Source organism: Dendrobates tinctorius, unplaced genomic scaffold, assembly GCF_039654945.1.
Source record: "Dendrobates tinctorius isolate UK_male_01 unplaced genomic scaffold, ASM3965494v1 ptg000054l, whole genome shotgun sequence".
NCBI classification, from domain to species: domain Eukaryota; kingdom Metazoa; phylum Chordata; class Amphibia; order Anura; family Dendrobatidae; genus Dendrobates; species Dendrobates tinctorius.
This window is the reverse complement of record NW_027361722.1, coordinates 4726064-4753565: the sequence shown is the minus strand read 5'-3', so window position 1 is coordinate 4753565 and position 27502 is coordinate 4726064. Positions and strand designations below refer to the sequence as shown.

The window sequence follows — 27502 nt, the reverse complement described above, 5'->3', positions numbered from 1 at the left end:
GTATACTAATAGATCACAGGCTGTACATGAGTCAACAGTGTGATGCAGCAGCAAAAAAATCAAACACAGTTCTAGGATATATTAAGAGAAGCATAGAGTCTAGATCATGTGAAGTCCTTATCCTCCTCTACTCCTCCTTGGTCAGGCCACATCTGGAATACTGGGTCCAGTTCTGGGCACCACATTTTAAAAAAGACATTGAAAAAACTGGAGCAAGTTCAGAGAAGAGCTACAAGGATGGTGAGCGGACTGCAAAGTATGTCCTACGAGAAACATATAAAGGGTCTGGGAATGTTTAGCTTGGAAATAAGGAGACTAAGGGTATGTGCACACGTAGTTTTTAGTCTCTGCGGATTTTGTAGAGAAAACCGCAGGAAATCCGCAGGACAAAGTGCTGCGGTTTTTCTGCGGATTATCTGCGTTTTTTCTGCGGTTTTGCCCTGCGGTTTTACACCTCATAATGGATGAGGTGTAAAACTGCAGCGTTTCTGCACCAAACAATTGAGATGCTGCGGATTGTAAACCGCAGCAAAACCGCGCGGAAAAAAACGCAGCATGTTCACAGCTTTTTTTTATTTCCATAGGAAATAAAGGTACTGTACAACGCAGCAAAATCTGCTGCGTTTCTGCAGAGCCAAAAACGCTGCAGAAACGCAGCAGAAACCGCAGCGTGTGCACATACCCTAAGAGCTGTCTACTAACATCTGAAGGGCTGTCACAGTGTAGAGGGATCATCATTATTCTCATTCGCACATGGAAATACGAGAAGCAATGGAATGAAACTGAAAAGGGAGAAGATGCAAATTGGATATGAGGCTATGTGCACACAGTGCGGATTCTGCTGCATATACGCAGCGGATTTGGCCCTGCATATATGCAGCGGAACTGCATGTGATGTACAGTAGCATTAAAGCCTATGTGAAACAAAATCCGCTGTGCACATGCTGCTTTTTTTCCGCGTGGATTTGGTGCAGAATGAAAAAAGCAGTATGTCACTTCTTTTGTGCGCTTTTGCTGCAGTTTTCCACCTGCTCCATTCTAGAAATCCGCAGGTGGAAAACCGCACAAAACATGCAGTGAAACTGCACCAAAAAAGCACTAAATCCGCAGAAAAAATGCAGGTCATTTGACCTGCGGCTTTAGTAAATTCTGCGCTGAAAATTCCTACGCAGAATACGCACCGTGTGCACATAGCCTTAGAAAAACTTTTTGACAGTGAGGGTGATCAATGAGTGGAACAGGCAGCCACAATAGGTGGTGAGTTCTCCTTCCATGGAAATCTTCAGAGGCTGGACAGACATCTGTCTGAGATGGTTTAGTGAATCCAGCATTGAGCAGGGGGTTGTACACGATGACCCTGGAGGTCCTGATGACCCGGGGGTCCCATCCAACTCTAACATTCTAGTATTCTATGGCATGCATGACTGCTCAGGTGTAAAAATCGCATAAATTCTGGTCTCAAGTGGGTCAATTCCAGGCAGGATCAGGGGTGAGACTAAAGCGTCCCTACCTACTAGTAGAGAAAGCCTGTGAGTTCTCATTGTCCTTCCTACTATTAGAGAAAGTAGTGACCAGGGGAGGATTATAATAAGGGCAATCTGGGCTACCACCTGGGGTGGATGTACAGGGGTCCACAGTCAGACTGCCCTCATTAAACGTGACTTCTTCACTGTTAGCGCAGCATTGGGCAGGGAGCGAAGAACACCTTCCCTCAGCGCCACTCCATGATAATAGAAGGAAAGCTGCAGAGCGCCATCCTTGGCTTCTTGCTCAGCGCCTTCTATATGACGTAGGTGGCACAGTGTTGTTGTCACCCATCCTGTGTCATTCAGCAAGAATCATGCTACAAGAAACCAATAGCGATCAGGAAAGCGGCGCCATGCGGGTTCGTCAATTGGTGAATGTTTTTCTGTTTTCTTGGCATGGGAGAGAGAACTTGGGGGGAAATCACAATGTGATTACAGACCATTTATGGGGGGACACACACAGGACAATGACCTGTGAATTGGCAGGGTAATGAATTCAGGAAGAGAGAGGAATAGCTAATTAATTTATATTTGTCAAGGTTAGGGGGAAGATAACCCCCTTATCCCCTCAGGTCAGTCAGGGAACTGCACCTAGGCTAAGTAGTTGCCGGAAAGGCTGCCTTGTCGCGTACTGGCTATCAGGCACTCTGCAGTGAGGGCGGTATGTAGATCACCAGTCCCAGGCAGGGAATACACACATATCCTCCGATCCGTCGCAGCCAGGGTTCCCTAATACTACCAGGATGCAATGCTGCCACCAGTTCCTCTTTTGATATCAAAACCTATATTGGGCCAGGAACCAACCCAAAAGGTGGCGTGTTTTGGCACGGAGTATGTGTCGGTTCGATCATAGCGCAAAAGAACGAAACTAGTAAATTTATAAGTTTACGCCAGAAAATATAGGCAGTGTTTACAAAAATACAAAAGATATTACACATGGAGACAAAATACAGTATGTACAGACAGTAAGAAATAAAAGGGATTAAAATAAGAAACTTACTACATCTCAGTCACTGGTATGGCGTGTCGATGAGGGGAGGGGGGGTTTCCAAACAGAAGGATTCAGTCCACAGCATGGATGTTCGCTGTCATCCCCAGGTCTGAAAACCCTACAAAATGGCTGTTCCTGTTTTACAGTTTGCCCATAAACTTAGGGACTCCTCCATTGCTGACCTCACTTGGTGGGCTGTGTTAGAGGATGTACACCCCTTTTGGAAAGTTATTAAAAACTTCTACTTGCCATACCTCTGGCTGGGGGGCTCACAGAGTGACAGCAGGGGCATTATATTTTCTCTTATGAAATTGTCTTTCTTTTGAGACCAAATATGCCATGTCTGCGGGCTACTGCGGCGCTGAAACTATTTCTCCAATTTCTGAGGACCCTGTAAGCCACAAAACGCTGCTGTGTGTAGCTTTACTTATACCGATTCTGAAAATATATTTTTTCTGTCTCTCGGATTATTGTGTTTTATTAAATTCGACCTGGAATAGACAAAGGAAATATAAATCTTGGAGGGATAAACTGCTCTACACTGGTCTGGGTAGTAAAATTGACCATACTGCTGAAGGAAGGTGGGAGAGGGGATAGAATAGATAGAGTGGCTGCATTGTGAAGCTCAGTGTTACACTGCACAAACCAAATGGGGGTGGGGCAGCAGGAGCTCTGTATGTGTACCTTAGGGCAATAGGAAATACTTCATATTTTCCTGACAATGTTGACGTAATTATTTATTAATTGTGCAGTGCATATTTTTCTGCAGGTGTTTGTCAAGGGAATAGCCAGGGGGAGGGGGGTCACACAGATCCCATCGCTGAAACCAGTTTGTCACAGAGACACAACTTTGCTTCCTCAAATTGTCAGGACAATTACGTAAGTGACTGACAAATGATGGACGCGGCTGCGGGTGGGTCCACTACTAGGCCGGTTACAGGGGAACTAACCATGAGTGTATGGTATATACACCTCTGATTCCAGTGCATGGAACATATATACAGTGGGTATGGAAAGTATTCAGACCCCTTTAAATTTTTCACTCTTTCATTGCAGCCATTTGGTAAATTCACAAAAGTTCATTTTTTCCTCATTAATGTACACTCTGCACCCCATCTTCACTGAAAAAAACAGAAATGTAGAAATTTTTGCAAATTTATTAAAAAAGAAAAACTGAAATATCACATGGTCATAAGTATTCAGCCCCTTTGAGCTAGTACAGCCATGAGTCGTCTTGGGAATGATGCCACAAGTTTTTCACCCCTGGATTTGGGGATCCTCTGCCATTCTTCCTTGCAGAGTCTCTCCAGTTCCGTCAGGTTGGATGGTGAACGTTGGTGGACAGCCATTTTCAGGTCTCTCCAGAGATGCTCCATTGGGTTTAGGTCAGGGCTCTGGCTGGGCCAGTCAGGAATGGTCACAGAGTTGTTCTGAAGCCACTCCTTTGTTATTTTAGCTGTGTGCTTAGGGTCATTGTCTTGTTGGAAGGTGAACCTTTGGCCAAGTCTGAGGTCCAGAGCACTCTGGAAGAGGTTTTCATCCAGGATATCTCTGTACTTGGCCTCATTCAAGTTTCCTTCATTTGCAACCAGTCCTGTCCCTGCAGCTGAAAAACACCCCCATAGCATGATGCTGCCACCATGTTTCACTGTTGGGATTGTATTGGGCAGGTGATGAGCAGTGCCTGGTTTTCTCCACATATACCGCTTAGAATCATCACCAAAAAGTTCTATCTTCGCCTCATCAGACCGCAGAATCTTATTTCTCATAGTCTGGGAGTCCTTCATGTGGTTTTTAAGCAAACTCTCTGCGGGCTTTCATATATCTGGCACTGAGGAGAGGCTTCCGGCGGGCCACTCTGCCATAAAGGCCCGATCGGTGGAGGGCTCCAGTGATAGTTGACTTTGTGGAACTTTCTCCCATCTCCCTACTGCATCTGTGGAGCTCAGCCACAGTGATCTTGGGGTTCTTCTTTACCTCTCTCACCAAGGCTCTTCTCCCACGATTGCTCTGGCTGGACGGCCAGGTCTAGGAAGACTTCTGGTGGTCCCAAACTTCTTCCATTTAAGGATTATGGAGGCCACTGTGCTCTGCAGAAATTCTTTTGTACCCTTGGCCAGATCTGTGCCTTGCCACAATTCTGCCTCTGAGCTCCTTGGCCAGTTTCTTTGACCTCATGATTCTCATTTGGTCTGACATGCACTGTGAGCTGTGAGGTCTTATATAGACAGGTGTGCGCCTTTACAAATCAAGTCCTATCAGTTGAATTACACACAGCTGGACTCCAATGAAGGAGAAGAACCATCTCAAGGAGGATCACAAGGAAAGGGTCAGCATGTGACTTACATATGAGTGTCTGAGCAAAGGGGCTGAATACTTATGACCATGTGGGATTTCAGGTTTTCTTTTTTAATAAATTTGCAAATATTTCTACATTTCTGTTTTTTTCAGTGAAGATGGGGTGCAGAGTGTACATTAATGAGGAAAAAATGAACTTTTCTGAATTTACCAAATGGCTGCAATGAAACAAAGAGTGAAAAATTTAAAGGGGTCAGAATACTTTCCGTACCCACTGTAACACACATGTGATTAGGAAGATAATGCAGTTTTACCGCATCTAATGATAGAGAATGTGTAATTTACACAGCGGAGATGGAGCGTCTCCACTACATAAATTGACATGCTGCGGTCTGGAGAGATGCGCCTCATGTCCTTCTCTACGGGTGAGCCGCGGGCATCAGTGCACACATATTGGGCATGGGATTTCTTGAATTCCCATCCACTACACTGTAACAGCTGGACGCTGTAGGTTGGACATTTCGGATGTACGCTGCATCCAACCCGCAGCGTTTACTGACCGTGTGCACATACCCCAATATATCTGAATACAGGAAATCACTTTTTTTTACTTCCCAGAAGCTAACTTTCAATTAGCTTTATTTCAAGTGGCAAAAAAAAACGCATGCAATGAAACAACGCATCAAAAACGCAGGTGACCTGCCAGTGACCTCAGATGCAGATTTCACCTGCGTCAAATCCTGAGCAATTCCTGATCGTGTGCACATACTATACGGGTATGTTCCCACGGTCAGTAAATGCTGTGGGTTGGACGCTGCGTACATCCACAGCATCCAACCCACAGCAGCCAGATGTTTCAGCATAGTGGATGGGATTTCAAGAAATCCCATGTCCACTATGCGTGCTCCGACACCCGCGGCTTCCCTGCGGAGACACACATGCGGCGTGTCTTTCCAGACTGCAACACCTCAATTTATTTTGCGGAGTTCAGATAAGTTGCATGGACCCCAAAATGGAAGTGATAAAAACTACAGTTTGTACCGTAAAATAATCCCTTATAGAACTCTATCACCAGAAAAATAAAAAAAAGTTCTGGATCTCAGGAGAAGAGGAGAGAAAAATAAAAAAGAGGAGCCCACTGGGTCGACCAATGGCCGTAGAAACCTGGAGCCGGTCCTGCATGTGGACGTCATACCTTGTGTACCTACGTAGTGCCAGACATTGGTGCCTTCTGTAAGACGTGAACATCGGAGGACCCGAAACTATGCAAACATTCACTGCCAGCAAGCAGAGCTCTTGAAAGAGTAGGTGAGAATTAATTTCGATAAAGCCTGGTAACATTGGGACTCACCGATGGTGGGGAGGAGGAAGACAATCATCTGCAGAGCCCAGTCCCTGGAATGTGGAGTCATTGTGGGGTAGCGCAGGGGCCCAGGGTCCTCACCATCAGATACCAGAGAAGTGAGCAGAGGTCCGGGGTCCTCACCATCAGATACCAGAGAAGTGAGCAGAGGTCCGGGGTCCTCACCATCAGATACCAGAGAAGTGAGCAGAGGAAGTTACTGTGTACAGAATCTATAGAGGAGGAAACGTATAAACCACACGAGAACATCTGTGGGGGAGACGAGACTGATACTTACAAGTTAGTCTACACAGGTGTGAATATTTACACAAGGTATAGATTTAAAAGAGTCCGCCATACTGCCAGGCTTTTTTCGGGGTCTGACACTCTCCTTGGACAGATCCAATCTCCATTCAGGGGTCAGTTCTGGAGCTCCAACTATAGAAAACAAAGGAAAAGATGGGGCCACAGCTCAGAACAATGTTTAAAGGGGTATTCAAGAATGTAGAAGCTATCATGTATCTTACAGTCAGACCCCCACTGATCACAATTCCCTGCGGGGCCACTGGAGAAAGTGAGGCCCGTAGTGAATAACGGTTGAGCATGCGCTCTGCAGTTTCCTTCTAGTGGGGATGTGATAAGAGTCCTAGCAGTTGGACCCCCACTAATCAAAAAGGTCTAGAATGATGGGTCCACGTTCAATACATATGCAAAAATGAAGAGGAGACTGCTGGAGCAGGGGGTGCACAATCTCAGGAAGATCTATGAGGAGTACCACCCCTAAATTAAGTGTGATGATGTCAAAGGTTCTGGTTGGAGCCTCCTGTCCCCCGTTAGGGTATAAGGACTAATCGGGGGCAGCATTGCTCATACTGATGTGACTGGTTGTTGGGGGCACTCTTCAGTATTTCACACCTCAGGTTTGGGGCTCTGTTGTACGGTACTCCAGATTAGGGGACCACAAGATATGGGCATCATCTTTGCACTGGTCGTGGTCTCCAGAGCATCCGTGCCTCCAGATCTATCATCTAGGATGTCGTATGTCTTCTATATGAGGATTGCAAGGTGATGAGACACCAAAAATTGGGAACCTTGCCTTTTCCTCCCACCATCACCGCAGAACTGGAGCAGTGTCAGTGTGCCCCCATATATGAGACAAGGCGCTATGATCGTCACCTAAGGTGAGTAGGTGATCAGTGCAGGAGCCCCCCATCCATACAGATGGTGGAATAGACTACCCTCCCTCCATGGTCACTTCTCTTGACCACAGGCTTCCACTTTCCCGTGAACGCCATCACTTTCAGTGAAGCCTGGATCAGCCTGTGCTGGATCCACCGGGGAGACCGCTGCCGAGTATGGCAGATACTGAGATGATCACATGCTTGGACAACCCCTAGAGTCAATTTTTAGTTTTTCCTCTTCCATTTTTTTCCTCTCCTCCTTTCAAGAGCTGTAACTTTTTTCATTTTTCGGTCCCCACGGATACATGAGGATTGTTTATTGTGGGACGAGTTGTGGTTTTGGATGCCGCCATTCACTTTATTATATAAATGGACTGAAAAAAAGAAAAAATGGGGGGAAATAGCGAAAACAATCCTCCGTTCCAGCAAAGTTTGGGGGATTTGTTCTTACTCCGCTTATTGTGCCGTAAAAATGACCTGGAAGCAGGATTCTCCGGGTTGGAGCCATTACGATACCAAAGTTTTACTTTTTTTTTTTTAATTTAAAGGATGAAAAAAGAAATTGGAATTTTGTAAATGAAAAATAAAAAATGTTATTGTCGCCATTTTCTGAGATCAGTAACTTTCTTACTTTTCCGTCGATGGAGCTGAGGGATTTTCTCGTGTGGTGAGCTAACGGCTTTATTGGTTCCTTCCTATGTTAGATTTAACATGTTTTTTATTGTGGCTTTTTGTTTATTTTTCCCTTTACAGTATTTACTGTTTGGGTTAATTAATATTGTATATTGATAGATCCAACTTTGACGGACGAGGCGATAACAAATATGCTCATTTATTTTCTTTATTATTAACCCTTTAACCTCCAATGCCGGCTATACCCTACATTGGACGCCTCCTCCTGTCTGCTGCGGGCTCCGGCCATGAGCCTGCACCTTTTCCGGCACATGACAGCTGATCTGATCAGCTCTCATGTCCCCCTAACAGCCACGGGTGGAATTGCATTCCACCCGCAGCTGTTAACATGTTACATGCCGCTGTCAATCTCTGCAATGACAACCACGAGTGTCTCCTGCCCATCGGCACCTGTGTCACATGATCATGGGTCGCCAATGGATTGTCACGACAACCCGGGGAATGCAGGAGACCCCTGTGGTTGTCATTGCTGGATCACTATGAGCGCCGCCCGGCGGTCATCACTCATAGCAAGTGACTATTTCTACTACATAGAGCAGGGCTGCAGCCCTAAGTGTAGCATAGACGATCGGATGATTGCAAGTTCTAGTCTCCCATGGAGACTATTGAAGAATGTAGAAAGTAAAAAAAAAAAAAAAGTTTTTAAAAAAATAAAAAATATAAAAGTTTAAACCATCCCCCATTTGCCCCATTCAAAATAAAACAAGAAAAAAATGGACATATTTGGTATCGCCATGTTCGAAATCGCCCAATCTATCAATATATAAAAATAATGACTCCGACTGGTAAATGGTGTAACGAGAAAAAAATCAAAACGCCAGAATTACATTTTTTTGATCGCTGCAACATTGCAACAAAATGCAATAATGGGCGATCAAAAATCCTATCAATAAAAACGTCAGCTCGGTGCGCAAAAAATAAGCCCCCACCCAACCTGAGATCACGGAAAATGGAGACGCTGCGGGTCTCGAAAATGACGCAATTTATTTTTTTATTTAGCGAAGTTTTAAATTTTTTTTCACCGATTAAATAAAAATGAAGCTAGACATGTTTGGTGTCTGTGAACTCGTAATCACCTGGAGAATCAGACTGGCAGGTGGCAGTCTTAGCATTTAGTGAACATGGTAAAAAAAAAAAAAAAAAAAAACTTTTATGGGTTTGCACTTTTTTAAAAAATTTCACCTGACTGAATTTTTTTTCCCCGTTTTCCAGTACACAGCATGGTAAAACCAATGGTGTCATTCAAAGGTTAAACGCATCCCGCAAATAAAAGCCCTCACTTGGCCATATTAACGGAAAAATAACAAAGTTATGGCTCTGGGAGGGAAAAATAGAAATTCACAAACAAAATACCCCATAAGGCTGGTCCTTAAGGGGTTAAGGCTAGTTTCACACTAGCGTTTATTCCACGCAGTGCACAGCGCCGCTAAGCCCCGCCCCCTGCCGGCTCCCTGCCCGTGCGCTAGTAGGATTTTGGCGTGCGCTGCACATTTTTGAAGGTGCGCCGAAATGCAACATGCTAAAGATAGGGTGCGCAGATCGCAAGCGTCCATGTGCGACAGTGATGACCGGATGGGGCGGGCAGGGAGCCGGCAGGGGGCGGGGCTTAGCGGCACCGTGCGCTGCGTGGAATAAACGCTAGTGTGGAACTAGCCTTAACCCCTTAAGGACCAGCCTTATGGGGTAAAAAAGGGGGAGGTTCGATAATTTTTTTTTTTTTCATATTTGAGCTCCCGGCTCACACTCCTTCTCCAGACTCCCAGGAAGCGCCCTCAGCCGGCCCCTGCTAGCGAGCTAAATCCTATCTTACTCTATTGTGCCCCCCCCTAGTGGGCTAAATCTAAACCCTACACTTTCCCTATATCTATTCAACACAAGAATATCTATATACACACAATGCATTACCCAATATGGCAATATTACAAGACCTGTAAAATATACCAGCTCCTCAGGGACCAATCAGAGCTCAGCTTTCAGTTTACGACAGCAACCAATGAGAACGCAGCTTTTTTTTTTTTTTTTTCGCTGGTAAAATGAAAGGTGCAGTGTGATTGGTTGCTATGGTGGACAAGGAGAGTTGGGGTGGCAGGTCACATACTGCGCTGCACTCTCCCCCACGCTCACATACTGCACTGCACTCTCCCCCGCGCTCACATAATGCGCTGCTCTCTCCCCCACGCTCACATTTTGCGCTGCTCTCTCCCCCACGCTCACATACTGCGCTGCTCTCTCCCCCACGCTCACATACTGCACTGCTCTCTCCCCCACGCTCTCAAATACTGCGCTGCTCCCCCGCGCTCACATACAGCGCTGTTCTCTCCTCCACTCACATACTGCACTGCTCTCTCCCCCACACTCATATACTGCGCTGCTCTCTCCCCCACACTCATATACTGCGCTGCTCTCTCCCCCACTCTCCCCCAGCACTCGCATACTGCGCAGCACTCTCCCCCACGCTCACATACTGCACTCTCCCCCACGCTCACATACTGCACTGCACTCTCCCCGCGCTCACATACTGCGCTGCTCTCCCCCACGCTCACATACTACGCTACTCTCTCCTCCACAATCACATACCGCGCTGCTCTCTCCCCCGAGCTCACATACCGCGCTGCTCTCTCCCCCGCGCTCACATACTGCGCTGCTCTCTCCCCCGCGCTCACATACTGTGCTGCTCTCTTCCCCGCGCTCACATACTCCGCTGCTCTCTCCCCCGCGCTCATATACTGCGATGATCTCTCCCCCACGCTCAAATACTGCGCTGCTCTCTCCCCCACGCTCACATACTGCGCTGCTCTCTCCCCCACGCTCTCAAATACTGCGCTCACATACTGCGCTGCTCTCTCCCCCACGCTCACATATCGCGCTGCTCTCTCCCCCGTGCTCACATACCGCGCTGCACTCTCCCCCGCGCTCACATACCGTGCTGCTCTCTCCCCCACGCTCAAATACTGCGCTGCTCTCTCCCCAGCACTCACATACTGCGCTGCGCTCTCCCCCATGCTCACATACTGCGCTGCTCTCTCCCCCATGCTCACATACTGCGCTGCGCTCTCCCCTGCACTCACATACTGCGCTGCGCTCTCCCCTGCACTCACATACTGCGCTGTGCTCTCCCCTGCACTCACATACTGCGCTGCGCTCTCCCCTGCACTCACATACTGCACTGCGCTCTCCCCTGCACTCACATACTGCGCTGCGCTCTCCCCAGCACTCACATACTGCGCTGCTCTCTCCCCCATGCTCACATACTGCGCTGCGCTCTCCCCAGCACTCACATACTGCGCTGCGCTCTCCCCTGCACTCACATACTGCGCTGCGCTCTCCCCAGCACTCACATACTGCGCTGCGCTCTCCCCAGCACTCACATACTGCGCTGCTCTCTCCCCCATGCTCACATACTGCGCTGCGCTCTCCCCAGCACTCACATACTGCGCTGCGCTCTCCCCCATGCTCACATACTGCGCTGCTCTCTCCCCCATGCTCACATACTGCGCTGCGCTCTCCCCTGCACTCACATACTGCGCTGCGCTCTCCCCTGCACTCACATGCTGCGCTCTCCCCTGCACTCACATACTGCGCTGCGCTCTCCCCTGCACTCACATACTGCGCTGCGCTCTCCCCTGCACTCACATACTGCGCTGCGCTCTCCCCCATGCTCACATACTGCGCTGCGCTCTCCCCTGCACTCACATACTGCGCTGCTCTCTCCCTCACACTCACATACTGCGCTGCTCTCCCACGTGCTCACATACTGCACTGCTCTCTCCCCAGCGCTCATATACTGTGCTGCTTTCTCCCATGTGCTCACATACTGCACTGCTCTCTTCCTCATGGGACGGGTTTGGTTGGGCTGTTCTGGTGGTCCTGGTTTGGTTGGGCTGTTCTGGGGTCCTGGTTTGGGTCGACCACCTACATGTAGCAGGGCTTTATGGTAATGCAAGCTTGAACTGCTCCTACGTTGGTGACCATGGAAGGACAGTGCCCTCTTCTGGATACTGAGGTTTTGGGTAACCTGCCTCATTCAGCCCAGCAGACACTGTTGGAGGTGCTCCGATGGACTTGGAGCGGGGTCTTACAGAATTCCTGGTGGAATATTTTTGTTGGGCTGGAATCCCACCTTGGGAATGTGTGAGGACTCCGGACTTCACTGCCGTACAGGAGGATTGGGGTGATGATGCTCATCTATATATCTCACATCTGTCCTAATGCACCTTTTGGTTGACACATTGGGGGTTGTAGTTGTGCACTTGTCGACCCCTCGTCTGTACATTCAGCACATCAGATGAGGCCCCTATGGCTCAGGGCCCGGATATGAGGCTGGTATCTGTATCCCGTGTCTCGGTGTTATGTGACGGTCACTGATTGTCTTCTATAAACTAATTTTCTCTCTGACCAGATCGGCTTCACCCATCGGCCCCTTTTTGGGCACATTTCTATAACCTGGCCCGATCCCAGGCACATGATGTAGTGTTACCGGCTGCGCTCTGCTACATGCTCGGCTCTGCTGTGCGCTGTCTTTCCCAGCTGGATTACTTGGCACAGGAGATGGATCTCCAATTGTAGAAATCATTGCAATAGCACAATTGCATCTCTGCGAGAGACGCTGATATAATTGCGGCTTTCAGACACCGTGTCCCCGGGGGCTGCGGGGTGACCTCGGGAGCTCCCTGCCAGGAACGCCGCTTCTCTGCTGGTTGTTATGATCACAGCCGATCCATGCTATTAATAAAACCACGTTATGCCAGGGGTTACAGCACGGCCCCCACACCATCAAGTCAATTCTAGGAGGTCATCTCTACCTGTTCTATGGATGGTTAAGCGTTTCTCAGTCCTGTCTGAATCTAGATAAGTCGGGAAATATCCATTATGGCTGCCAATATACAGCGAGCGAAATAAGTATTAAACACGTCACCAATCTAAGTAAATCTATTTCTAAAGCTGCTATTGCCATGAAATTCTCCCCAGATGTCGGTGACAACCCGTCCAATCCACACAGGAAAGAAATCATCTATAGCTGTCCATAAATTAAGTTATAAGTAACTTTAGACGTGTTCAATAATTATTTCACCCGCTGTAGCTGTCATGATGCTTCACACTCACTCTGTGGTTATAATGCAGTGGAGCATCGCAGGGGCAGTAATGGCGGCCATATGTCTTGTCCCCCAACCAGCAGCAGATTACACCACAGGCTTTACACCATGCAAAACGTCAGAGTGGCCCACGATCAGCCACAGATTTTATGTACATTGTGACTTTGTTGATTCTTGGTACTTATTTCTTTAGGACCTGCAGGACGACACGTGGTCACTTATTGGATTAAGACCTGCAGGAAGACTTCAAGAATTCAATTGAAGATGCTTCAACAGGTTGCCCTGAACGGGGGTCAGCTTCTAAGGAAATGTGCCTTAAAGTGGAGGCCATGATTTTGGAAGATTGTCAGGTCAAAGTCAAAACTCATGAATTAGGCATCTCAGTTGGTGCAATTTCCAGTATCACTCATGATGTCTTGATGACGTTCAGTTCCCCGTTGATGCCACGAATGTTGACAACTGAGCAAAAAACCTGTCACCAGCAATTTAGCCAAGGAAATTTAGACATGCATAGGGAAAACTCAGGAGGCTTCTATTCCAGAATTCTAGAAACATGGCTCCTCCACCATGATCCTGAGACCAAACAATGGAGGCACAAGGGGTCACCAACTCCAGAGACATTTTATTTCCAGCAGTCAACTGGAAAGATCATGGCAACAGATTTTTGTGATACTTCTTTAATGGCCTTCAGCTTGATCTCGAGCCGTGGCGACTTAATGGATGATGAACGCTCTGTAGGAAGATGGATCATGTCCAAGCCTAGATAGGTCACCAGGGTTTTCTCAGCCATATCGTGTCAGTATCAAGCAATCATGCTGCTGGTCTTCCTCTTCGCCGTGTTCCTTCTGTTCTTCTGACCATGATGTCCTTCTCCAGTGATTGCTCTGTGTGAGGAGTCCACAGTAGGTAAGTTGTAGCTTGGTGACTTTCAGATACAGGTCTAGAAGTCATGCCACAGAAGACAACAATTACTGGAGACACCTCTGCTTCAGCAATGACGGCGTTACGTGAGGCAATCACAGAGAAAGGCCAGGGAAAGTTGTCGGCCGGTGCGTCGCTGCTTCACGACAATGCCCCAGCCCACAAATCTCGCAAATCACAAGCTGCTTATCAGGGAATGCGGCTCCATGGAGCTTCACCACCCACCCAACAGTCCAGACCGGGCTGCCAGTGATCACTTTATTTCACAACTTGAAGACATTTCTGTGGGGGAAATTCAATGACAATTTAAAGAGGCAGTAACAGGGATCTTACAGCGGCGAGAAGTCTCCTATTTGGAGGGAATCCGATCAATGGAGGCAAAGTGGGATAAGTGTGGTGACGTCTCGGAGGATAATATTAAAAGTCGTGAGGCCAATGCTCAGAAGAATTTATTTTCATATTCAGAGAAATTAATGCAAGGGGATGTCAGCTACAGACATGGGGGCAGGACAAGGGTGTGAAAAGGCGGCAGGGAAACTTTTTCTCAGGGCCCATGGTCTCCTCAATCCTTCGCTGCACCAAGAATCCAGTATGGCTGAGATGCAGATGGAAATTAAACCATTTCTAATTTTAAATGAATATTTTAGAATGACAGAGAAGCTCCGGCCGCCAGAACTGGGTGTTGGTTCCTCTTTGCTGTTTCTCGGCCACGGTTCCGCATAGTCAGTTTCAATCCTTTTCATCCCAGTCATGCACGAGAAGGTGATTGGGAAGAGCTGATGTAGCAGAGCTGGGCTTGTCCGAAGTACTAGGGATGAACGTGTCAGATGTGGCATCAGCTGGGAAAGAAGGCGATGATCAGGTGTAGAGGAGCCGAAGGCAACAGATCTGATAAGGAGGAACATCCCGAAAGCAGTAGAGATAAGTAAGAAGTAGCATAATGATGTAACGGGACAGACGCAATCATATCCATAAAATATGGCGAAATGGAGCAGCGGAAATCCACATGAAGCCCGTCACCAGCAGATGTGGGGTTGGCTCCCTTAATGACAGGATAAAGAACGGTGAGATCTACACCCCTGGCAGCAGAGAGTCCTCCTTTAGACCCGACCAGTGCAGAAATATTCACACCTGGGGAGCAGCAGTTAGAAAATCTCCTGTTGGAGTCCGTTTTATTATAATGGTAGAGTAGCGTAATAACCCGCATCTCAGGACGATTGTCTCTGGATCATCTGCTTTAGGTCGGAGAACTTCCCGTCACGCATCGCCTGACGCACCGATCGGAAGAAGCTGAAGTATTGCTGGAAGTTGTGCATCATGAGGAGGATCCCGGCCAGTAACTCCTTGGCGGTCAGGAGGTGATGGACGTAGGCGCGGCTGTGGTTGCGGCAGCAGTAACACGTGCAGCCCTCGAGCAGCGGCCCGAAGTCGTCACGAAACCTGCGAGACAAGGAAACGCTTAGATTTATTTCATCCAGGGTCTGCAGTTCTCTATTATCGCCGCTTGCTGTCACTGAATATGAACAGTTGGGTTTCCAGTGATGATTCACTGACAGCAACCGGAGATTGTGTAAAGTGTATTATCAGGTGCAGACGGCCTGCGACGTCACTGTGCGCTGAATAGACGCCGGCGTCATGTGTGGCGCGGTGGTGTCATGTGTGCGAGGAGCCACGCACCGTTTCTCCTTCAGACAGATCTCGTAGGAGGTGACATCGGAGCCGTCCATCTCTGGAGCCTCAGAGTTCTCCTCGTTCTTCTCCCCATTACTCGGCTCCTCCTGATCTAAGACTAGAAGAAAACAAATCGTGGTCACAGAGCAAGTACTGCAAATGTCAAGAACGGCAGAGAAACGCCGCGCCATAATCATATAATGAGGCGCTGTTATACTACAGTGGTGGAGGCCGGGCCGTTACGTTACTGTAACGGCGGAGCGGAGGCCGGGCCGTTACGTTACTGTAACGGCGGAGCGGAGGCCGGGCCGTTACGTTACTGTAACGGCGGAGCGGAGGCCGGGCCGTTACGTTATCATAAGGGCAGAGTGGAGGCCGGGCTGTTATATTACTGTAATGGTGGAGTGGAGGCTGGGCCGTTATTTTACCGTGGATGATTTCCCAGCAGTCAGGATTCTTACAGACAGAGCGTACATCACAGACAACCCTGGCGGACACACAACGACCATGAGATCGGGGGCCGATAAGGTTCTCTGGCACCGCTGATAATCCGGGGAGTCATGTACACCACATTGGAAGAAAACAGTGGAGAAGCCTCCCGGAGGGCCCGGATTTGAGGGACATAATTCCTCCAAAAATCATCTCATTCACTAGAAATCAGCGCGGCGCGGTACGTGGTGAGACCTGTCATGGTGGTGGCTAGGACTAATCCAATAGCTGTGGATTAGAGGTTATCCGAATAGCTGCATCGGGAACCCGGATAGCTGGAGCGCTCCTGATGATCAGCTGTCCGGCACCGCAGCTGCATGTGTCGCGGCTGTGTGACGTCACAACAAGCAGTCTCTCCATACATGTGTTGTGACTGTCACACAGCCGCGACGCCGAACAGCTGATTATTAGGAGCGCTCCAGATATCCGGGTCACCAAGGCAGCTATTTAAATAACCTCTTATCCGAAGCTATTCGATCAACCCTAGTGGTGGCACATGGAGGGGACTATGCGTCTATTGGGGGACAGTCCTCTGAGGGACACTAAGACCAGAGGGGTCCTCCGTGCTGCCAGTGGTGTAAGCTCAGCAGGTGCATTAGAGAACACTTTGGTGACCCCCATCTGGTGTCATGTACAGGAAGGTCATCCTGCTGACACCACAGCCTCCAATTTGTCCACCTCCAGACTTTGGCAGATCATTCAGCCGGCAGCCATCTTGTCTGTCTCTTACCCGGCCTAGTGCTCCCGTGTCTTCTATGACAAAGCCTCTGCCGGAATGTCTGCCGGCGGCTCATCTCAGGGAGAACAATGTGATCCGGAATCGGACAAGTGTGGAGCGTGTGATGTTGGGGCATATCGTCATTTTGGGCCGCTCTGTACAGTACCGCACTGGCGTTAGCTCGTATAGAGTTATCCAGGGTCCTCGGCCTCCTGACAAAACCCCCCATGGAAGGGAAATGCGAGTAGTGACAATGTGCGGACTGGCGACACGTTTTTTTCTTTTTTTACTTGATCTGTTACTTTGTCTCCATGGTAATTATATTAATCTGTGACGAGCCTTCACCTATTACTGGGGTTCTTATTAGGGAGAGACGTTTATGGTGCAGCCCCCGCAGACACCATACTCCGGGGTTACTGGGGGCCGCGGAGACTTCTTCCCCTCTTCTTTATGCTTAGTCTCATGTGAATTGGTTTTCTCATTGCACAAATACTCCAGGGCAATTCACTCGCTACTTTACCCGAAAACATTACTGTATCGTCTAAAAGGGACGATTTATCGTACTGAAAATTGGACTGTAGATAACTTGGTCCATGAGAAACGGACATTATAAAGCCGGTGTGGTAAATGTCCACTATCCTCAGCCAATCACACCAGCACGGCCGCTCCATATGCAGGAGGTCTGGGGTCGTAGCCTGAATGTCTTGCTGTATGTTCTCTCGGAGCGCCAGTAACGATCGCGGCTTGTTACTGTGCACCCGATCGCCGACGCGCAGGAAGGCGAGCAGCGCACATAGACCACCGAAACGCTGGAAGGCGAGCAGCGCATATAGACCGCCGACGCGTAAGAAGGCGAGCAGCACATATAGACCGCCCACGCGCAGGAAGGCGAGCAGCGCGCATAGACCTCAGACACGCAGGAAGGCGAGCAGCACACAGACCGCCGACGCGCAGGAAGGCAAGCAGCACATATAGACCGCCGACGTGCAGGAAGGCAAGCAGCGCACAGACCGCCCACGCGCAGGAAGGCGAGCAGCACATAGACCACCGACGCGCAGGAAGGCAAGCAGCGCACAGACCACCGACGCGCAGGAAGGCGAGCAGCGCAGACCGCCCATGCGCAGGAAGACAAGCAGCGCACATAAACCTCAGACATGCAGGAAGGCAAGCAGCGCACATAGACCTCAGACACGCAGGAAGGCAAGCAGCGCACAGATCGCCCACGCGCAGGAAGGCAAGCAGCACATATAGACCTCAGACACGCAGGAAGGCAAGCAGCGCACAGACCGCCCACGCGCAGGAAGGCGAGCAGCGCACAGACCGCCCACGCGCAGGAAGGCGAGCAGCGCACAGACCGCCCACGCGCAGGAAGGCGAGCAGCGCACAGACCGCCCACGCGCAGGAAGGCGAGCAGCGCACAGACCGCCCACGCGCAGGAAGGCGAGCAGCGCACAGACCGCCCACGCGCAGGAAGGCGAGCAGCGCACAGACCGCCCACGCGCAGGAAGGCGAGCAGCGCACAGACCGCCCACGCGCAGGAAGGCGAGCAGCGCACAGACCGCCCACGCGCAGGAAGGCGAGCAGCGCACAGACCGCCCACGCGCAGGAAGGCGAGCAGCGCACAGACCGCCCACGCGCAGGAAGGCGAGCAGCGCACAGACCGCCCACGCGCAGGAAGGCGAGCAGCGCACAGACCGCCCACGCGCAGGAAGGCGAGCAGCACATATAGACCGCCAACGCGCAGGAAGGCGAGCAGCGCACACAGACCACCGACGCGCAGGAAGGCGAGCAGCGCACAGACCGCCCACGCGCAGGAAGGCATAGACCTCAGACACGCAGGAAGGCAAGCAGCGCACAGACCGCCCACGCGCAGGAAGGCGAGCAGCACACATAGACCTCAGACACGCAGGAAGGCAAGCAGCGCACAGACCGCCGATGCGCAGGAAGGCGAGCAGCACGCATAGACCTCAGACACGCTGGAAGGCGAGCAGCGCACAGACCGCTGACATGCAGGAAGGCAAGCAGCGCACACAGACCGCTGACACGCAGGAAGGCAAGCAGCAAGTCTCTCTAGGAATGGAGACGACCGGCTGGCGACAAGTCAGTGAGACCACTCGGGGAGAGTGTTTCTCGTCGCTGAGGTTCACTGCACTCTCGCTTCTCATGGACAAGTTTTCAGTACGGTCGACCGTCTCTTTTAGAAGTTACAGCAAATTTTAACTTGAGAGTGAATCCCCCCTTAATGATGGAGTAATCCCCCGCTGGCATGTAACATGGAGAGATATGAAGTGCGAGCACATTTACCAGGGTGCTGCGGTTCACCTGCGGTCTCTGGGTCTGGCTGGTATTGGTGGGTGAAGCACAGGGCGCAGCCTCTCTCTGTCACTTCGTACGGGAAAGTGCTGTCAAACAGATCCACGCCGCGCTCAATGCAGTCCATAACCTGATCTGGCCGCCCCATGCCATGGATCACCCTGGAGAAGGTGGAAGAAAGAGGAGAGCAATAATAACTAAAAGGAAACGATGGAGGAAACCAGAAGCCTCATTGTTCCAGATTGTCAGGCGGATATCTGATACGGAGCTCCGTCTCCCGAACGTTACATAACACAATTCCACCTGCAGCCACCACTAGGGGGAGCTCAGGAGCCTACTGCATACTGTGTGCGCTGGCCCTGAACTCCCCCTGGTGGTCGCTGCAGGCACAGTCCTAGAAGACTTGACACCAGAAGGGGGATTCAGAGTTCTGTATCGCAAATATGAAGAAATGTATTAAGATTTGTTTTCAAGATCTCTGCCTGTTGTCACTGAATGTGGTTATCAGAGACTGAGGGCACAAAGAGCGGAGGGTTTGCTGCAGACTGCTCACCGCGGCTTGTCCTCTGGTAACTCCGCCGTGACAGCGGAGATAAGGTTCAGCTTGGCCTCGAGGTTCGCACTGGGCCCATGGAATCCGTCCAGCAGGAAGCCGCTCACGGGTCTCTTGGCCGTCTCTCGTGCGGATCTCAGCCTCTCCTCCTGGAGGTCTCCTCCCTCGATGGCTCCAATCACAACCTTCTGCTTCAGAGCCTGGAGGAAGAAGCAGCAGGTTACAGATGATCCCTTTAAGAAGGACTCACTGACTGCGTGTCTCCCGCACCTGATTCTCCGCTCCCCTTATGCTCACCTCGTTCTCCGACATCAGCTTCAGACATTCATCCAGAAACGCCAGCGATCGGTCCACGGACTTCTTTGCTCTCTTCCTGGAGCAGCCGTCGGCCGTCACCTCCCCGTCAGACAAGCACTGGATCCAGTCCACCCTCAGGGCGCTCTGCAAGGAGATGAACTTCTGGGGCGTCAGCTCCAATCGCCCCCCTGAACCCCAGACTGACACAGTCTATGGAGGGGTGAGAAGATGAAGAAACAGGGGGCTCAGGATGAACAGTCACTCCAAGAGAAGGTCAATGTCGTAACATTTTCAATATTTCTGCTAGCAGTCAGTGATGGCAGCTTTTTCTTTACATTTGAAGGCTGAAAATATAGGTTACTTCTCACAGCTGTGGATTTGTTACAATTGCGTCCAGTCCACACAATCTTCTATGCTGCTGCCGAGGCTCCGAGCTGTCACATTCGCCCTACAGTGGACAGTCGAGGCTGGACACAACTGCAGCAGACCCTCAGCGGAATCAGGACGAGATCAAACCTCCGGATGAACCTAAGGCGTACTCCGGGGCCACCTTACCTTATTGGTGTTAAATCCAGGGGCGGCCGGAGCAACGGGGTCATGTATTGAGCAATAGAGTAAAGTGTCTGATAAACCTGCAAGAGAAACACAAGACCACGAGAACCGTTATTGGGGTCACATCCTCACCCTGACCACACAGGATGTAACTGCAGGCACAGTGGTGTCACCAGACACGCGAGGCGGAAAACACCGGAGACGCCAAGTGTCATCACTGCAGGACGACGACAGGCCGCAGGTCACAAGATAGATCATAGATAGATGGAAAGATAGATCATAAGTGACACATGACCACAGATACAGCCCTTATATACTGGCCATGGGAAAGGGAAGGGAGTGAATAAAAGGAAAAAAAGAAAAGGAGGAAAATGAAGGTAGGGAAGAAGGAAAGATGGGAAAGGAAATGAATGAAAAGCAAAAAAGAAAGGGGAAGGGAAAGAAAGGGAAATAAAGGGATGGATGAACAGAGTCTTGTGGAGTAATTTGCGCCATCTTTCATGACTTGCACCAGATCGATGATGTGTTTTAGACATTTTTATGACTTTTCAGGTTAGAGGGCAGGATCATGCTGAAAAGCGGCGCTCTTTAATGCGCGACACAATGTGCCAAAACTCTGACCCACATTCCTGGCACAATGTAAAGCATCCAATAGCTTAGACCAGTCGGTTCTAAATCCTGCACGTTTAGGACGGTCTGGTCTAAGATTTGACATTTCTGCCGCTCTGTGAATCTCTGACACTAAACAATGTAAAACTATATGACGTTATCCCACAGGGGCCGGGCTAGAAACAGAGATTCTTTTTTTTACTAATTATTTAACTTAAAAAGCCTTTGGGGCATTTTCACGCAGTAATACTTTCTTCTTATTTCCCCTGTAGCTGAGGCTCAAACAGGGGTTGGACAAAATAATGGAAACATCAACCAAACTTAGCTTAATGTGTTGTAGGTCCACCTTTTGCGGCGATTACAGCCTCAGTTCTCCGAGGTATGGATTCATACAAGGTGTGAATGGTTTCCAAAGGAATTGTCGCCCATTCTTCAGGTAAAACACGCTCCAGTTCTTTGAGCGACTATGGCGGTGGAAATCGACGTCTAACTTGAATCTCTAAAATCGGCCATAAATGCTCAATAATGTTGAGGTCTGGGGATTGTGGGGGCCAGATGAGATGCTCCACTTCATTACAATATTCCTCGTGCCATGCTTTAACGATTCTAGCTGTATGAATTGGTGCATTATCTTCCTGAAAGATGGCATTCCCCTCCGGGAACAGTGCTTGAACCATAGGATGCACTTGGTCGCCCAAAATGCCTAAATAATCGCGGCTGTTAATTCTTCCATGAAGGGATATCATTGGCCCGGCGGAGCTCCATGAAATAGCACCCCAGATCATCACAGAACCTCCGCCATGTTTTACGGTTGGGAGAAGGCAGTCTGGATGGAATGCTTCTTTCGGCTTTCTCCAAAGGTACACTCGGCCGGAGGTCGGAAATAGGGTAAACGATGATTCGTCTGAGAATATCACGTTTCCACTGCTCGAGGGACCAACTCTGGAGGTTTCTACACCACGCTAAACGCTTGGAAACATTTGTCATTGAGAGCAGAGGTTTTCTAATTGCAGCTCTTCCGTGGAATCCAGATTTGTGCAGCTCCCGACGGACAGTTTTCGTGGACACTGGGTTCTGTAGGTGATCATTGAGCTCAGCAGTGATTTTCGGAGCCGTGGTGTTGCGATCCTCTCTCACAATTCGCTTTAGAGTCCGACGGTCTCTCTCAGTCAACTTCGACTTTCGGCCGGACCTGTGCTTTGCTGCGGACGTTTTTCCTTCTCTTTCTAACGCAGTCATTACTTTGGAGACAGTACCTCTTGACACGCCAAGCATTCGGGCACTTTCTGTCACACTAGCGCCTGCCATACGAGCACCAACAATTTGGCCTCTTTGAAAATCCGAGAGGTCTGCCATTGGTATCAGGTTCTCATCAATGTTCTTACAATTCTGCAAAACAAACAGTTAATTTACATACACATATCACATCACACAAATAATCAACTACAAAACATTACCACATGCAAACCGTGACATGTTTATAACATGTTCGAAGATTATGATGCCAAAACGTGAGGTGTTTCCATTATTTTGTCCAACCCCTGTATGTCTCCGAGGACCCCGCAGTCATGTGATCACTGGGTGGATGGAGGGAGCCGGAGCTCCTGATGAGGCGCTGGTTCAGCCATATATCTCTGCTCTGTGAGGAGTCTGGCTGTGTCTGGGGAGGTGCGGAGCGGCTGTCAATCTCATATAAGCTGCTTACTCTGCATTGACATTTTAAAACATCAGTGCAGAGTAAACTGTGGAGCCCGGACGGTTAGAATCCACGTCCAGTTCAGAAGTTCTCCAAGTATTTCAAGGAGATGGGATTGGCAGTGCGGAATTCATCGATGACTGACCCGTTAAATAAAGGCACACAAAACCTCGTTACTGACCACCATGTTCTCCTCAGGAAACACTTGTTGGTGTCAGCAATTTCCCAAAGCAAAGAACTTTCAGAAAACGAGTAAAGAGACACAGACCTGAAGACAGAGGGGGAAGGGTCTCAGCGGAGGATGCTCAGGGAAGAGGAATGAGAGGACCGCACACAGTGGGGATATTTATGAACATTCAGTAGGATGTAATCACAGCGTCCATCACCTCGAGATGAAGAGGCATCAGGTGATGGAACAAGGCAAATCAATAAGAATGGGCGACCCGGAGACACTGCAGAAATATGGATGAACAGAAACATCTGAAGGGAGGAAAGGCACAAAATCCAGATATACAACCACAGGCAGGTTTGGGGGAGATGATCCCGACTGGGGCACGTCAGGTAGATGGCAGCTCACCTGCAAACTTCCCGATCCCCTCCTTATATTCCTCCAGGACTTCTTGATGTTCTGCCCTGCGAAGAAGTCACAGCCTGAGGATCTGCTGCTTATATTACTGCCATGTAACCTGTCATCTCCTGAAACACTCTGTGCTGCTGTAGATCCCGCTGCACTTATCGATCTTCCCCTGAGATACTCTGGGGGACCCTGCTGCACTAGTTTGTCCTCTCCCGACATCCTCTGTACTGCTGGGGTGCCCGCTGCACTCTCCCGACATCCTCTGTGCTGCTGGGGTGCCCGCTGCACTCTCCCGACATCCTCTGTGCTGCTGGGGTGCCCGCTGCACTCTCCCGACATCCTCTGTGCTGCTGGGGTGCCCGCTGCACTCTCCCGACATCCTCTGTGCTGCTGGGGTGCCCGCTGCACTCTCCCGACATCCTCTGTGCTGCTGGGGTGCCCGCTGCACTCTCCCGACATCCTCTGTGCTGCTGGGGTGCCCGCTGCACTCTCCCGACATCCTCTGTGCTGCTTGGGTGCCCGCTGCACTCTCCCGACATCCTCTGTGCTGCTGGGGTGCCCGCTGCACTCTCCCGACATCCTCTGTGCTGCTGGGGTGCCCGCTGCACTCTCCCGACATCCTCTGTGCTGCTGGGTCGCCCTCTCCTGACAACCTCTGTGCTGCTGGGGTGCCCACTGCACTCTCCTGACATCCTCTGTGCTGCTGGGGTGCCCGCTGCACTCTCCTGACATCCTCTGTGCTGCTGGGGTGCCCGCTGCACTCTCCTGACATCCTCTGTGCTGCTGGGTCGCCCTCTCCTGACATCCTCTGTGCTGCTGGGTCGCCCTCTCCTGACATCCTCTGTGCTGCTGGGGTGCCCGCTGCACTCTCCTGACATCCTCTGTGCTGCTCGGGTGCCCGCTGCACTCTCCTGACATCCTCTGTGCTGCTCGGGTGCCCGCTGCACTCTCCTGACATCCTCTGTGCTGCTCGGGTGCCCGCTGCACTCTCCTGACATCCTCTGTGCTGCTGGGGTGCCCGCTGCACTCTCCTGACATCCTCTGTGCTGCTGAGGTGCCCGCTGCACTCTCCTGACATCCTCGGCGCTGCTGGGGCGCCCTCTGCACTCTCCTGACATCCTCTGTGCTGCTGGGGAGCCCTCTCCTGACATCCTCTGTGCTGCTGGGGAGCCCTCTCCTGACATCCTCTGTGCTGCTGGGGAGCCCTCTCCTGACATCCTCTGTGCTGCTGGGGAGCCCTCTCCTGACATCCTCTGTGCTGCTGGGGAGCCCTCTCCTGACATCCTCTGTGCTGCTGGGGAGCCCTCTCCTGACATCCTCTGTGCTGCTGGGGAGCCCTCTCCTGACATCCTCTGTGCTGCTGGGGAGCCCTCTCCTGACATCCTCTGTGCCGCTGGGGCCCCCTCTCCTGACATCCTCTGTGCCGCTGGGGCCCCCTCTCCTGACATCCTCTGTGCCGCTGGGGCCTCCTCTCCTGACATCCTCTGTGCCGCTGGGGCCCCCTCTCCTGACATCCTCTGTGCCGCTGGGGCCCCCTCTCCTGACATCCTCTGTGCCGCTGGGGCCCCCTCTCCTGACATCCTCTGTGCCGCTGGGGCCCCCTCTCCTGACATCCTCTGTGCCGCTGGGGCCCCCTCTCCTGACATCCTCTGTGCCGCTGGGGCCCCCTCTCCTGACATCCTCTGTGCCGCTGGGGCCCCCTCTCCTGACATCCTCTGTGCCGCTGGGGCCCCCTCTCCTGACATCCTCTGTGCCGCTGGGGCCCCCTCTCCTGACATCCTCTGTGCCGCTGGGGCCCCCTCTCCTGACATCCTCTGTGCCGCTGGGGCCCCCTCTCCTGACATCCTCTGTGCCGCTGGGGCTCCCTCTCCTGACATCCTCTGTGCCGCTGGGGCTCCCTCTCCTGACATCCTCTGTGCCGCTGGGGCCCCCTCTCCTGACATCCTCTGTGCTGCTGGGCCCCCTCTCCTGACATCCTCTGTGCTGCTGGGGCGCCCTCTCCTGACATCCTCTGTGCTGCTCGGCGCCCTCTCCTGACATCCTCGGTGCTGCTGGGACCCCCTCTGCACTCTCCTGACATCCTCTGTGCTGCTGGGGCGCCCTCTCCTGACATCCTCTGTGCCGCTGGGTGCCCTCTCCTGACATCCTCTGTGCCGCTGGGTGCCCTCTCCTGACATCCTCTGTGCCGCTGGGGCCCCCTCTCCTGACATCCTCTGTGCCGCTGGGGCCCCCTCTCCTGACATCCTCTGTGCCGCTGGGGCCTCCTCTCCTGACATCCTCTGTGCCGCTGGGGCCCCCTCTCCTGACATCCTCTGTGCCGCTGGGGCCCCCTCTCCTGACATCCTCTGTGCCGCTGGGGCCCCCTCTCCTGACATCCTCTGTGCCGCTGGGGCCCCCTCTCCTGACATCCTCTGTGCCGCTGGGGCCCCCTCTCCTGACATCCTCTGTGCCGCTGGGGCCCCCTCTCCTGACATCCTCTGTGCCGCTGGGGCCCCCTCTCCTGACATCCTCTGTGCCGCTGGGGCCCCCTCTCCTGACATCCTCTGTGCCGCTGGGGCCCCCTCTCCTGACATCCTCTGTGCCGCTGGGGCCCCCTCTCCTGACATCCTCTGTGCCGCTGGGGCCCCCTCTCCTGACATCCTCTGTGCCGCTGGGGCCCCCTCTCCTGACATCCTCTGTGCCGCTGGGGCCCCCTCTCCTGACATCCTCTGTGCCGCTGGGGCCCCCTCTCCTGACATCCTCTGTGCCGCTGGGGCCCCCTCTCCTGACATCCTCTGTGCCGCTGGGGCCCCCTCTCCTGACATCCTCTGTGCCGCTGGGGCCCCCTCTCCTGACATCCTCTGTGCCGCTGGGGCCCCCTCTCCTGACATCCTCTGTGCCGCTGGGGCCCCCTCTCCTGACATCCTCTGTGCCGCTGGGGCCCCCTCTCCTGACATCCTCTGTGCCGCTGGGGCCCCCTCTCCTGACATCCTCTGTGCCGCTGGGGCCCCCTCTCCTGACATCCTCTGTGCCGCTGGGGCCCCCTCTCCTGACATCCTCTGTGCCGCTGGGGCCCCCTCTCCTGACATCCTCTGTGCCGCTGGGGCCCCCTCTCCTGACATCCTCTGTGCCGCTGGGTGCCCTCTCCTGAAATCCTCTGTGCCGCTGGGTGCCCTCTCCTGACATCCTCTGTGCCGCTGGGTGCCCTCTCCTGACATCCTCTGTGCCGCTGGGTGCCCTCTCCTGACATCCTCTATGCAGCTCCTCTGTCTCGCAGCCTTCTCTTACAGCGTGGACAGGGTGACGTGGGTCACGGGTGGGACGCTGTCGATGCTCCGCAGGGTGTCGTGGGTGAGATGTGGGGGAGACGCCGTCCGCGTGTACAGCAGGCAGCCCGGGACTTCCAGCCTCTTCTCTCCGGTCTGGCCCCGGCTGCTGATCACCCCGAGGCGAGCGCGGCCCGTCACAGCACCGATCGTCAGCTTCATCATCCCACCACGGGCGACTGTCAGGAGAAAAGACACATTGGTGAGAATCATGACGAGGGCATGCTGGTAGCTGTAGTCCTGGAGATCCGCGGCCGTCTGCTCCTGCTGGAGGCTCTCGCATGGGTAGATGCTAGACAGTATGGGCTGCAGTTAGGACCTGGAAGGAGCCCATACAGTCTAGGCTCAACCCTCTCACATGTGGGTCCTGTGCACACAGGGCAGCGCTACTGACGCAGCAACTACTCACCGCGACCATCCAGAGAAAAATCCGGGCTAATAAAGGGTTAACACAACACACTGGTGCAGCGGGGGTTAACGCGAGCAGACGTCAATGACCACTGATCGCCACACACACACGGGATCATGTGCTGTGCAGGAAGGAAGCAAGACGCGGCCTTCTACGTAACTCCATCGGGCCAATCAGCTCTCGCGACGTCATCACTCATCGCCGAGTGTTCACAAGTCATGTGACTCTGCGTTCTCTGTGTACTGTAACTATGGGAACAGCTGGACGC

At 51.7% G+C, this 27502-nt stretch overlaps 2 protein-coding genes across 8 annotated transcripts in view; both read right to left on the bottom strand.

Moving 5' to 3' along the window:
- TIGIT (T cell immunoreceptor with Ig and ITIM domains) overlaps positions 1 to 7252 on the bottom strand; it is a 33005-nt gene extending 25753 nt beyond the window's left edge. Inside the window, exons 1-2 of one of the 4 annotated variants that reach the window (XM_073577081.1) lie at positions 6456 to 7250; positions 6167 to 6390 (exon numbers count right to left, since the gene is read on the bottom strand). In XM_073577081.1, coding sequence (XP_073433182.1) covers positions 6167 to 6227 — 61 coding nt within the window. In that variant the 5' untranslated portion in view covers positions 6228 to 6390; positions 6456 to 7250. Of the gene's footprint in view, positions 1 to 6166 lie in introns of all 4 variants that reach the window. The other 3 variants (XM_073577082.1, XM_073577083.1, XM_073577080.1) reach the window with 3 other exon arrangements.
- A 7224-nt stretch (positions 7253 to 14476) lies between these two features.
- QTRT2 (queuine tRNA-ribosyltransferase accessory subunit 2) lies at positions 14477 to 27406 on the bottom strand. 4 transcript variants are annotated; one of them, XM_073577062.1, is made up of 10 exons: positions 27235 to 27406; positions 26788 to 27004; positions 23521 to 23576; positions 23330 to 23395; positions 20642 to 20718; positions 20087 to 20296; positions 19790 to 19989; positions 19228 to 19397; positions 15723 to 15834; positions 14477 to 15485 (listed from the first exon to the last, which is right to left on the bottom strand). In XM_073577062.1, exons 2-10 carry the CDS (start codon positions 26988 to 26990, stop codon positions 15254 to 15256), a joined length of 1326 nt encoding a protein of 441 aa, XP_073433163.1. In that variant the 5' UTR covers positions 26991 to 27004; positions 27235 to 27406; the 3' UTR covers positions 14477 to 15253. The 4 variants fall into 4 exon arrangements, with proteins under 4 accessions (XP_073433163.1, XP_073433164.1, XP_073433165.1 ...); XM_073577063.1 differs by having other exon boundaries at positions 19246 to 19397; positions 27235 to 27405; XM_073577064.1 differs by lacking the exon at positions 23330 to 23395 and having other exon boundaries at positions 27235 to 27404.
- Positions 27407 to 27502: the final 96 nt, after the last annotated feature.